This window comes from Callorhinchus milii, unplaced genomic scaffold, assembly GCF_018977255.1.
Source record: "Callorhinchus milii isolate IMCB2004 unplaced genomic scaffold, IMCB_Cmil_1.0 Scaffold3, whole genome shotgun sequence".
NCBI lineage: Eukaryota > Metazoa > Chordata > Chondrichthyes > Chimaeriformes > Callorhinchidae > Callorhinchus > Callorhinchus milii.
In genome coordinates, this window is record NW_024704744.1 from 62,870,260 (window position 1) to 62,883,702 (window position 13,443).

The following is a 13,443-nucleotide window of genomic DNA, read 5'->3' on the forward strand; positions in this document are numbered from 1 at the left end:
TACACATGCTATCTACTTATGAGATTTCCACGAGTAGAAATGGAATGGGCACTCTCTCCCTTGGGGGGGTTGGGGGGGACATAGGCGGACACCAAGCTTCCAGAGAATACTGGGCATGGTTTGGCAAGAGCCAAGGCTTGAGATCCCTAGAGTGTATATTTTGGTAATGCTGGAACTTAACCAAATAAAAGTGATTAGCATTAGCTTGACAATGAAAGCACTGTCTGGCAAGCTTTCCCGCTGCTTATCCAACTAGGACCACCTTATACATTTGGTCTTTGGTTTGGACTGTTAAAGAGTGGGAAGAATCCTTGATCCCAGGTACTAATCTGCCCCCCCACTCCCCAGAATATATTGTAAAGTGAATGGACTGTATATTTTGTGGGTGAAAATAGATCTAAAATAGATTTCATCATCAGAATGTACAGGCTCCTAGAACACAAAAGCTCCTTATGGCTGCTGCAGATTTCACATACTGTACCAATTTTTCTGAACACCAAACCACATGACCACTTGTGAAAGATGATCATTCTATGCTTCTCTAGGGTGGTCTTGGTACACAGGATTTACTATACCACAAGGACTGGAACATGATTCAGTATTAGTACTGTATTCTAACAAATATGTCATCAGCCTAAGAGGACAAATGGCTTTTCTTGCCATACTAGTGCCTGTTATTTAAAGCTGCACTATCCTGGAGCTGTTCACTTCTATTTTTTTTGGTCAGCTGGGTGTGTGTACTTCTAAAATACAGGACGTCTCACTTAATAAGACAGTGCTCAACTGTGCAAGTAAATTCATCACCTACATTTAATTAACCCAAAGAAGACTTTCTGTAATTTTTAATCAATACACAAACTACTGACCTGAATATTTGTTTATATTTATTAAACAAGATGGATTTCCTCCTGTTTATTTGAATTCTGTTCTTGCCAATATCAAAATGTTCTGACAGTAAAAACATGGCACTTTTGTAAGAAAAGATTTCTGTATTTTGGTGTATTTTACAGATAGTATTTCATTAAGTTCTTTTCACAAAAAATGAAATTGCAGAAGGTAGTTGAAACATTATTGGTTTATGTAGGAAGCATTTTGAAGCATCAACACTTGAAGGACTAATCATAGCTTCATCAAATGCATCAGAGTTAGTGGTGCATTGGCACATTCTCATGTTCCACAGCAAGCAGTTTTTGCACTGTTACTGAAAGTCAGCATTATAATTTAAAATGGGCTGATTTTAGCACTTGATTCTTTTCCAGTTTTATTTAGCCAAGCACAACAAAAAGCTGAGACATTAAAACAGAGGTTCTTCCTGCCTGTTACGGCAGACTTGAAAGATCCCATGGCACTATTTGAGAAGGGAGTTTCTCCTTGTGCTCTGGTGAACAATCCTCCAGATAAGTTAGTCATTTGCTTTATTTGGTAATTTGTAGGACATTGCTGTGTGAAAATTTTCAGCCGTGTTCGCCTATAAACACACAGTTGCTACATTTTAACCAATAAGTGTGAAGCGATTTGAGAAATTTTAGCTTGAAAAGGCACTATATCAAATGTAAGGATTATATTACTGTTATTCTGAATGGATTATATTTTTAAAAAACATTGATCTGGTTGCAGTGTTTTTTATGTAGTAATACTGGTACTACATTTGTCAAAACTACAGAGGATCATTAACAGCACAGAGCACTTGTAAGTCATGCTATGTTGGAGAAACAGTCATCTTTAAGTCAATTGCCAAGTAATCAGGTTAAATCTTCCATTAGTTTCATCAGTCTATTAATTTAATGGTAACATAGCTTTACTAGTAAAAAGCACTGTTACATTTCACAGGATTTGATCAGCTGGGACCACACTAACCATTAGCGATTTTGCATAAAGTTCAAGGCACATTTGCACCTCCAAAACTCATTGATGAGCCTTCAACAACATCTTGAATTACAGTGAACATACACATCTCCTCAGAGAGACATTCAACCCAGAGAAACAGTTGTCCGTCACACACAATTTTGTCATTTTATAAACCTTGAAAGGACAAAGAGTTCAGTATTCCTAGGACCCGAACCTTCTGGCAGTCCCAAGTTCTCAGTACTCAGAATGCTTAAGTATAGCTGGAATATTGACGCAAAGAGTGAAAACGGCTTTTTTTTTTAAATGGCAAATTGTAATGGACATTACATAGTATCCATCAAGATTGTCCAGATTACAAATCACATATACTGAAAACCTACACCATCTGGAAGGATTACTTGGAGGCATAATAAATCATGCTCATTAACTGAAACATTATCCTGCTAATACAGAACACTGTATCCATTAAACTAAAGTTATGAAATCCACAGTACATGTGCAAGTAAGATTCTACACACTCAGTTCCGGTAATGGAGTTATTTTTTGTGTCATTTCAATTTACTATGAGAGTTTTATTTCGTTGTCAGTTTACATCTTCACTCCAGCAGATACCGACAAATTGCTGTATTTTTTACAGCATATAAAAGATGCGTCACTTTGACTGCACCTGTAAAAAAAAAGTTTGCTACATTACAGCGGAGGAAAATTGTTCTTTTTTTAAACAACATAAACATTAACACTTGAAACGCTAAAAGATCATTGCAGCCTTCAGACTACTTTATATTATATCCAGCTGTGCTGATACTGCTGTACTTTAAATACTTCAAAATAAACTGAAGCCCCAAAACAACTGGGCACAAGGTGTGAAGAGTAATTTTAGGAAAGAAAGCAATAAGCATTTCTTTGTGCAGGGAGTAATCAACAACTGGAACTGGTTACCCAGAAGAATAGTAAGGCTCATAACACAGGACTGATTTAAGAATAAACCAAGTGTGGCAAACAACATCAGCATCTTCAAATGATTTTGTTTGAAATAGGTTTACATCACAAAATATTCTGTATGCAATGCATAAAACATTGTAAATAGACTCTTACCATAATTCAAATTTCTAAGTGGGGTAGAGGAACAAATCTAACGATTCAGATTTACAGAACTCAAAAAGTAGCAGCACACGGCCAAAACAAGGCATATAGTCCTTGGCTTTATATCCAGGGGAACAGAGTATAAAAGTAGGTAAGTAATGTTCAACTTTCATAAATCTTGGTTAGACAACATTTGGAATACTGTGTGCAGTTCTAGTTGCCATACTACAGAAAGAATCCAGTGCAGATTTACAAGGATGTTACCAAGGATGAGTGAATACAACTATCAAGATTGGATAGGTTAAAGCTTTTCTCTCTGTTGATCAGATGATTGAGAGGGGACCTGTTAGAGGTATTTGAAATTATGAAAGAATTTGATAAGGTGGACATTAATAGGCTGTTTCCACTTTTTGGCGAGTCCAAAATATGTGTGTAAATGAAAATCAACTGATCAAAAAGGGAGTTTAGAAGGAACTTCTTTGCATAGAGAGTGGTGAGTATGTGGAGCTCAGTGGCAGAAAATGTAGGTGAAGTTGAAAACATCAATATATATAAGAAACGTGATGCACATATAAGGGAGAATGAAATAGGGGGGTATAGGAGAGGGGAATAGGAGAGGTGGAGGCTCATGTGGAGCATAAATACTGTCACAAAACAGTTAGGCTGATGGCCTGCTTCTGTTCTGTGACAGACTATGTATTGATTGAGTAGAAATAATTTAAAGTGGCAGTAAACTGCAATTCATTGAGCACAAATTTCAATTTCAACATAGCAATAACAATCTTTCATTTGATATAGCACCTAATCTCATCAAAACATCTCAAAGCAGTTCACAGGATTTACTGTGGAGTATACTAACATCAAAACAACATCAACAAAATTACAATTGTATAGTGCCTTTCACGTCAGGAGGACGTCCCAATGCGCTGGACTCTATTTTGTAGATGAACGTGACAGTCAATTTGCTCATAGCAATGTCTTACAAGAAACCATTAAGTGAACGACTAATGTTAACCGAGGGATTGTTGGTCAGGTCATTAAGAGAAACTCTCCTTCTCTTTTCAAAAAGTGTCATGGGATCTTTAACGTCCACCTGAACAGACCCACAGGATCTCAGTTTAATGCACGATCTGAAAGATAGCACCTCCAACAATGCAACACATCCACAGCACTGCAATGGAAGGTCAGTCTCAACAAGGAGTTCAAGTTCCAACGTGGGCCTCGGACCCACAACCTTTTCACTCGGAGGCAAGAGTGCTACCAATTGAGCCAGGCATTATTCTGATTTCTAAATATTTCACAAAACAAATATTTTTCACGCAAATAAATCTAGTCAATTTCATAATTTATTCCTACTGGTTAATAAAATTATACTGAAAGATTAATTACAACACAGGATTTTCTTTGAAGTGGAGTGACTGGGTATTTGTGGGTGAACGCAGCAGCCAATTTGCAAAATGCAATGTCCCACAGACAGCCATGAAATGAATGACCAATTTTATTTGAGGGGTTGTTGGCCAAGACACTGGGTGAAAATCCTTCCTCTTTTCAAATAGTACTAGCTCCGGCCTCCTGCACGTCCCTCGTGTCCTCTGTTCCACCATCGATGGCCGCGCTTTCAACCACTACCTCCCGAAACACTACCTCCCAACCTCGCGGATGGGACCTCAGTTTTAATGTCTCATCTGAAGGAGGCCATCTCCGAAAATGCAGTGTATCCCCAGCAATGCTTTAGAGTCCAAGCTTAGACCTTGTGCGTTCAAGTCCCAAGACAAGTTTCTAACTCGATGAGCCAGGGTGACACACAAAAATAAATAACAATAATACTTATATTTAATATTTCGCCATTCAAATCAGATGCAAGTTTCAAAGTAACTTCGTAGGATTTACTGATGTTACCCTGGAGAAGGGCACTATATAAATCTAAGTTGTTGCTTATTTTGTGGGCAAAAATATACAGTATCAAGTGACTGATACTACCCCTACCCTCCAACCCTCTTGACTCCAACTCCCAGCTCGGGCACAAACCCTTAACTGTCCGGTGCCTTGGGACATCCTACCGACATAAAAGGCACTTAATAAATGTAATTTGTTTCTGTTGTTGTTGTCAGATAGCAACACTTTGTGGACTCACTACACAATTAAGATAGAAGTTTAAGTTGCCATTTATTTAACAAGTCAGGCAGTCGGGGGATTCATAAAGTAGACGAATAGATGCTGTGTCATTTTATACAAACTTGTATAGAACAACTGCAAATGGACACCTGAAGTACTATTGTCATTTTGTCAGATCTCTCGCTTGAGTGTGTCCAAAGGATATGGGTCCTTGGATTACATATAAAACACCCTGCTACAAAACCAGCCTTGGGATACAATGTTCTCACTACAATGGGAGTAATTCATACAAGCCTCTGATCCAGGCATATATCAACAACTTGCACTTATATAGCTCCCTCCGCGCAAGGAGAAGGGATTGAGGGAGAATGTTCCAGAGTTCTCACCCAGCAAAGAACAGGCATAATACCAATGTACTTAATACAAGAATATTCACAAATCTCAGGAAAATTGGTCTTTATTGTTTCCTCTTGGGAGTTATTAAAAACTTGCAACTCTGTTCATCACAACAAAACAATAGAAACAGATAATGAGATAGATTGTTGGAATGTACACTCTCTGCCTGGATGGACGCATTCTGCTTACCTAATTCCTTGTAAATGAACAGAAAATCTCTTGAACTGGCAATTATATAAAGTGAAAAGTCCTAACCGAGGATCAGTACTATAAGAATGAACAATTGGTTTTTTCGAGGCAGTCTGAATCAGCCCTGCAAATTGCGGAACAAAAACAAATGAATTGTCCACAAGGTACACTGGGGTGAAGAAATACAGCTAGTATTGTGAATTACTTAGAAAACATATTCCTTGTGCAAAAAGCCATAGGTCCAAGGAAATCAGACCTACACAAAATTAAAACAATTTGTTTTTGGTCAGCCTGGTGTCTGACACACGCAGAAACCCATCACCATGCTTAAGAGTATCCAAACCAAGCTGAGATTTCCATGCATCCCATCTACACATGGAAATCTCGGATAGATTGTTGGAATGTACACTCTCTGCCTGGATGGACGCATTCTGTTTACCTAATTCCAGAAAGTATTAGCCACAGGTTGGCAAGAGCCAAAGCTTGGGGACCCCAGAGGGTGTGCTGGGGTACTGCTGGACAGCAGATTTTAAAATGCTACGAAAAACTCTTCAGTCACACAGTGACATCAAGTGGCAGAAAGTAGCATTTACACTAGTAATTTTATTTCAAATTTAAGATTGTAAAATGCGAGATGAATAGAGTAAATCTAGGTCCAGTAGGAATTTCTTCCCACATATCCTGAGAGCATTTCATTGCAAACATCAGTTTTACCTCATACAGCATTCCTACTTCAAGCTCACATTTGCAATAGTAAAAACATTGAGGCCTGGTAGCAAGGAATGTATTGCATCTCTGGTGTGGCACGATATGTCAATCTTCCTGACTTTCTAATTTTGTTATATTGAATGGGACTGAAGATATACATAGCTATTTTTGATATCTTGAAAATGAGGCTTTTTAAACTGATCAATGGAAATATGGGCACAGATGTGAAGCAAGCTGCAAAGGGAATGCAGAGACGCAATAGACATCCAGTCAAGTTTCACAATGCTCCCATCTAGTGGCATAGCTCTAGTTACAGAAGTCTTTAAAGTGTCACTGCCCATCATTATGTCCTGTTAAACTATGTTTCTGTACCTCTGCATTGTAAAATGGGGAAACATTCAATCCCCTGCTTGTAAGACTGGTTACTAAAACACTCTACCTCCAAAAGGCACTCCTTGGGGAGTAGATAAGTGGGATTTCCATGGAGCTGAACTGGCTCCAAGGTGACATGGCTTGCAACAGGATGCAAGATTTGAGTGTATACACCGTGGCCTTCTCGGTAGTCTGGTTCCTGACCAAACACTGTATTCCAGGGCACTGCTGATGAAAGACCATCAGCCTGGCGCATTGGGAGAACTAGTAGAAGACCCCAATAATGCAGCAAGCTAAGATAACTGACCAAGCAACAGGGAGCTTGCCAAACAGTGGCTTAAATGGCAAGATGTGGGATTTTAACTAGTTAAACTCCAACAGGACCCCAATGCACACTCTTGGGTCCCCAAGCCTTGGATCCTTCGGACCTACTCTTTGGAATGAATTAGGTGAACAGCAAGTGTCCCTCCAGGGAAAGAAAACTTACTAAATTATCTCAATCCAAGACTTGGGGAACCGAGAGTGTGCATTGTGGTACTGTTGAGAGTTTAACCAGGTAAAACCCCACAATTTGCTAAACATAGGGAATTTCCACATGTAGATGGGATGCATGTTTGGTTTGGATACTTTTCTGTATTTCTGCATTCACTGCGCATGTGCATGGAGCTTCTCATGTATAAGCTAAAAAATAGCCAATGTCTGGATCATTAAGGCAGTTGTCACCTTTTGCACACTGCACACGCCATTTCCTTCACCAAATGATTGCAGCAGTGCTTCTTGCACACAGCGTGCAACGCATAGTAAACTTTGGTGGCAAGTTATTTTAGACTAGCTTATAACGTAGCATCTGAAATATTGAACCCAGAATACCATATTATAATTTCACTGCTCCTTCCTTCCTTCCTTCCTTTATCTATTTATCTAACAGAGCGATCTGAAATCTACTTATGCACAATATAACAAAACCACAGATGTCCTTTGCATCACAGACCAACTAAATGTGGGAAATATCCATTTCGAAAAAAATGGTGAACAACTACTTGTTTTGGTGGATTGTAGCACAGGTTACATGCAACAGTCTCAATGTCGGAGCAAGTAACAGACTATCCATATAGTTTCAAGTACATCGACCTTGAGATGTTCCGCAGCAATGTATTCCCCGGTCACTGACAGACTAATCGCAGCCATCACTTCTAATGCAGATGTGAGCTATGCAAATTGCCGACAGTAATTAAAAGAGAAAAACACAAAAAGCCACACCAATTTGTTAAACAAAGTTCTCAGAATTAACATAAAAACTCAAGACAGATGAAAGGTTTATTTTCAAAATTGTGGATTTTTAAATGCAACTACAAAAGCAACATATCTAAAATATGAAAGACTCAGGTCTGATACATTTCACACAAGATTATTTTATTAAATGTTAGGATTATTATTATTACTGTTATTAACCTGGGGGAAGGGAAAGCAATTCCTTCAATGCTAGGCCTCATTTTTGGTTTCTTACAATGTAGAGGCAAGATGTCAGGCTAAGTTGCTGTACATTTCTGTCTCTCCTGTCTGAAGCTCCTTTCTAATAATTCACAGGTGAGGAACAAATTCAGTGACAAGCTTGCACCTGAAGGTGAAGCTTTATTAAAATTCAAGCCGATTATGACTGCGCAGTAACATGTTTGGACATAATCCTTTCACTTCTGGAAACATGGTTCAACCATTGACCAGATAAACCTCTGAAACAAAAGAGCAAATTCTCAACGTAAAGGACACCAGTGCGCACCACAGAACAAGTTTCACCCACAAAATACCCAGTCAATTCACTTTACAGTATATCCTGTGAAGTGTTGAGACATCTCAATGACATGATAAGGCGCTATATCAAACGCAAGGCTTATTATTATGTCTCACAAGTAGTAAGTCTGAATGTCAAAACAGAAATCAAACATTGTGCTTTACTTTTTAAATATCAGTGTGCATCTGATTTCTATTAGTCTTTGGAAGTGGCGTAAATAATTTGCTGGTCACTTACAACAAGATTAAATTTGTATAGCGCCGTTCTCGTCAGGGGGACGTCCCAAGACGCTAACTTACAACGGACTGATAAACGGTTTTGATGGCTGCTGGGGGTAAGATGGCTGTGCCTCCTCATCCTCTCTGATGCCTTCGACACTGGAGACTACTCCATCCTCTTGATTGCCTCTCTCCTTTAATCCACCTCCATGAGTACACACTTTCCTGGTTCTAATCTTCCTGTCCCAAAGGCTCCACTTAATTTTCTCCAATGGATCATAATAATTTTTGCATTTGATATAGCACTTTTGGGACACCTTAAAGCACTTCACAGAATATACTGTAAATGATTGTATATTTTGTGGGCCAATTGCACACAGCAGGTTCCCACAAACAGATGAGGATTGAGTGACCAAATTATTATTGTTTTTTTGTTCTTGAGGGAATATTATCAGGCATGTGGAGTAAGGAAACTTATCCAAGGTTTCCCCCTGCCGGGCATCAAACCCAGGTCTTTCGCTTGCAAAGCGAGCGCTCTAACTACTAAGTTACAGGACTCTCCTGTATGGTCACCTGCAGTGTACCTCCTCAATCCTTGATTTCTTCTTTTTTAACCTCATCTACAAGCTCCTCCTTAAGACATCATCCACAGACTTGTGGAAAGTTTGCACATACATGCTGATAGATCAAAATCTACCTCTCTACTTTCACTTATGTTCCTTATTGACTTCAAGTCACTACCCTGGGTGAAGGGTGCTTTTTAAATGCAAGTTGTTATTGAAGATCCTCACTTTTACCTACAAATTCCTAAACGTGCACCCCCCTCTGCATCTCCATGACATTCTCCAGCACACTCTCCTGTTTGCAAACTCAGGCTTGCTGTGCAATCCTTGCCCTCTCTGCCTCATCACTGGCAAAATTTTAGCCACAATGCCCCTATCCTCTGGAACTCATACTCCTAAATCCCTCCAACTCCCCTATCTATCCATCATTAAAAGCCTCCCGAAAACCTTTTCAACCTTGTCCTCACCCACCTCCAACCATACCTCACAACCAATGCGGATGAAACCCTAATACACACTCCTACCTCAATTCCTCCACTTTGCCCCTTTCTTCACCATCTTCAGATTGCACCAGAAAACTTTCCTCTTCAACCATGCCCACGGTGACCACCCGTCTCTCCTCAGGTCTGCTCATGTTATCCTACGTGAAGGGCACTATATAAATGCACGTTGCTGCTATTTCTCAATGTCCAGCGCTGTCTCTGTAAAGTGCTTTGAGACAACACCCTACACGAAAAGGTGCTAAATAAATGCAAATTACTGTTATATGGTTTGCCAGTTTTCTTTTAGACTAGCGATGAGTTTGCACCACATTCTAAAATGCTACATGAATAGAGCAAAGCTAGACCCAGGTGAAATTTCTCCCCACCATACTCCGCTAATATTACTATATGACCATCCACTGGGAGGGGTACAAGAGCGACCTGGATGGCTGAGCCAGGGGGCTCTGCTCCACACCTCTGATAACAAAGTTGTCTTTGAAAATCTGCTCTGGAAGGAAACAAATTAGCAATTCTAATTGTGCTCCTCTGGAATTCCTATAACAGCTTCAGTTGTACCAATGGTGCCTCAAATGATGGTATGTATTTCAGAGCAACCTCCATAAGTCAAGAATTTGAAAATAATTGAAAATGATGGATCTTAAAGTTCAGTTCATTAACACAGGAAAAGCACTGTCAGATGCTATCAGTTAATGGTCAGTATGGCACACAAGGTGCTCTGGGCATTTAATCATTATTTCCATATAAATTCTCTCAGACAAGATAGCTACTGGCTAGTGATATAATACTCATCATTGGATTTGATATAGCACCTTTCATGTCAGGAGAACATCTCAAAAGTGCTTCCCAAGAAATACTGTAAAGTACGGTGACTAAATATATTATAGGCAAATGTGGCAGCCGATTTGCACACAGCATTGTCAGACAAACAATCATGGAATGAGTGACCAATTTAATTGGGGATTGTTGTACAGGACACTGGAAGAAACTTACTTTTCTTTTTGAATGGTACCATGGGATCGTTAATATCCATCTGAACACATAGATGGGACCTTGCTTTAACATTTCAATCACAGGACATCACCTCCAACAATACATTACACCCCTAGCACTGCATTGCAGGGTCAGCCTAGACTCAACAAGCTCCATGTCCCAATGCGGGAATTTAATCCAAAACTTCCTGACTCATAGACGAGAGTGCTACCAACCAAGCCAGATTGACAACACCACCTTGCGTTTAAATAATAATCCTTGCATTGATATAACGTCTTCAAGACGTCTCAAAGCGCTTCACAGAATATACTGTAAAGTGAATTGACTATAATAATAATAATCCTTGCATTTGATATAGCGCTTTTCACGTCGGGAGGACGTCCCAAAGCGCTTCACAGAACACACTGTAAAGTGAATTGACTGTATATTTGTGGGCGAACGCGGCAGCCAATTGCGCACAGCAGTAACCCACAAACAACCAGATTCCTATCTACTGCTAAGTGAATAGTTTCTTCCAGTGTCCTGTACAACAATCCCCAATTAAATTGATCACTTATTCCATGATTGTGTGTCTGACAATGCTATGTGCAAATTGGCTGCCCTATTTGCCTAAACTTGCCCAATGTTTCACCCTGCCGGGAATCAAACCCAGGTTTCTCGCTTGCGAGGCGAGTGCTCTAATCACTGAGCTACAGGACTCCTATATCTCTTATACAGACCTGGTGGCCGCGCCGGCTGATCATGGCCCTGTGGCATCCTGCGTCACAGAGCACGCCTGTAGCCAAGCGGCAGCGGGAACAAAATAAAGAACGCATACGGAGCTAGGCTGTGGCAACAACAACAAAATTACATTTTTAAAATGTCTTTCACGTTGGGAGGACATCCCAGTGATTATAAATTATACATTATAAAGATGCCTAAGCGAAAATCAAACCGTTCAAGGATAAGTAAGTATGTCTGTGTGTCAATCTACCTTCCATATCGGATCCTTTGGTTGCAAGCAAAGCCTGACAAGAACTCGTGTAATGGGGGTACGGAGTCTAGTGCGGGTGACAAGAAATGTACACATTAGAATAAAGGAGTAATGCAAAATGGAATATTGCATAATTGCCTGAATGGATAGTGGAAGCCGACTCGATAACAACTTTTAAGATAACAACTTTTTTTAAGAAAGGAGTAGATAATTATTTGGGGAGGACAAGTTTGCAGGGCTATGGAGAAAGAGTGGGGGAGTGGGATTCAGTTGAATAGCTATTTTCAAAGAGCCGGTAAGGACACAAAGGACCGAACGGCCTCCTCTGTGCTGTATAATTCTATGAAAAGGTTATGCGTCAAACCACGTAAAGAGGAAGACTAGGAAGTTGTATAAAATATTGTACTCACCAAAAGGTAGGTACTTGAATCCTGTTTTCTTCTATGCACTGAAATATCTGAAAGGAGGGAAAGAAACAATTTACAGGGGATAGGTTGGAGGTTGGGGTCGGGAGGGGTGGTTTGGAGGTTGGGTAAGGGGGAGGGGGGTTTGGAGGTTGGAGTCCGGGTTTTGGAGGTCGGTGGGGGGGGGGGGTTGGAGGTTGAGATCTGGGGGGGATGGAGCTTGGGGTCGGGGGGTTTGGAGGTTGGAGGTCGGGGGGGGTTGGAGGTTGGGGTCGGGGGGTTTGGAGGTTGGGGTCGGGGGGTTTCGAGGTTGGAGGTCGGGGGGGGTTGGAGGTCGGGGTCGGGGGGGGGTTGGGGGTTGGAGGTCGGGGGGGGTTGGAGGTTGGGGTCGGGGGGGGGTTGGGGGTTGGGGTCGGGGGGGGTTGGAGGTTGGGGTCGGGGGGGGCTGGAGGTTGGTGGGGGGTTTGGAGGTTGGAGGTCGGGGGGGGTTTGAGGTCGGGGGGGTTTGGAGTTTGGAGGTCGGGGGGGATTGGAGATTGGAGGTTTGGGTCGAGGGGGGGTCGGAGGTTGGGGTCGGAGGATATGGAGGGTGGGGTCGGGGGTTGGAGGTTGGGGGGGGGTTGGAGGTTGGAGGGGGGGTTGGAGCTTGGGGTCGGAAGGGGGTTGGAAGTTGGAGGTTGGAGTCGGGGGGGGTTGGAGGTTGGGGTCGGGGGGGGTTGGAGGTTGGGGTCGGGGGGGGGGGTTGGAGGTTGGAGTCGGGTGGGGGTTGGAGGGTGGGGTCGGGGGTTGGAGTTTGGAGGTCGGGGGGGTTGGAGGTTGGAGGTCGGGGGGGTTGGAGGTCGGGGGGTTTGGAGGTCGGGGGGGTTTGGAGTTTGGAGGTCGGGGGTGTTTGGAGGTTGGAGGTCGGGGGGTTGGAGGTTGGAGGTCGGGGGGGGTTGGAGGTTGGAGGTCGGGGGGTTTGGAGGTTGGGGGGGGGTTGGAGTTTGGGGTCGGCGGGGGGTTGGAGGTTGGAGTCGGGGGGGGTTGGAGGTCGGGGGCGGCGTTGGGGTTGGGGTCGGGGGGGGGGTTGGAGGTTGGTGTCGGGGGGGGTTGGAGGTTGGAGTCGGGGGGGGGGTTGGAAGTTGGTGGTCGGGGGGGGGGGGTTTGAGGTTGGGGTCGAGGGGGGGTCGGAGGTTGGGGTCGGGGGGGTCGGAGGTTGGAGGTCGGGGGGTTGGAGGTTGGAGGGGGTTGGGGTTTGGGGTCGGGGGGGTTTGGGGCTTGGAGGTCGGGGGCGTTTGGAGGTCGGGGTCGGG

General features: G+C 42.4%; 1 protein-coding gene across 1 annotated transcript in view; it reads right to left on the bottom strand.

The window, feature by feature from the left end:
• Positions 1–13,443, bottom strand: part of slc30a6 (solute carrier family 30 member 6) — an 80,025-nt gene that overhangs the window by 64,679 nt on the left and 1,903 nt on the right. The window contains exon 2 of the mRNA XM_042333496.1: positions 12,158–12,204. Coding sequence (XP_042189430.1) covers positions 12,158–12,204 — 47 coding nt within the window. The remainder of the gene's footprint in view (positions 1–12,157; positions 12,205–13,443) is intronic.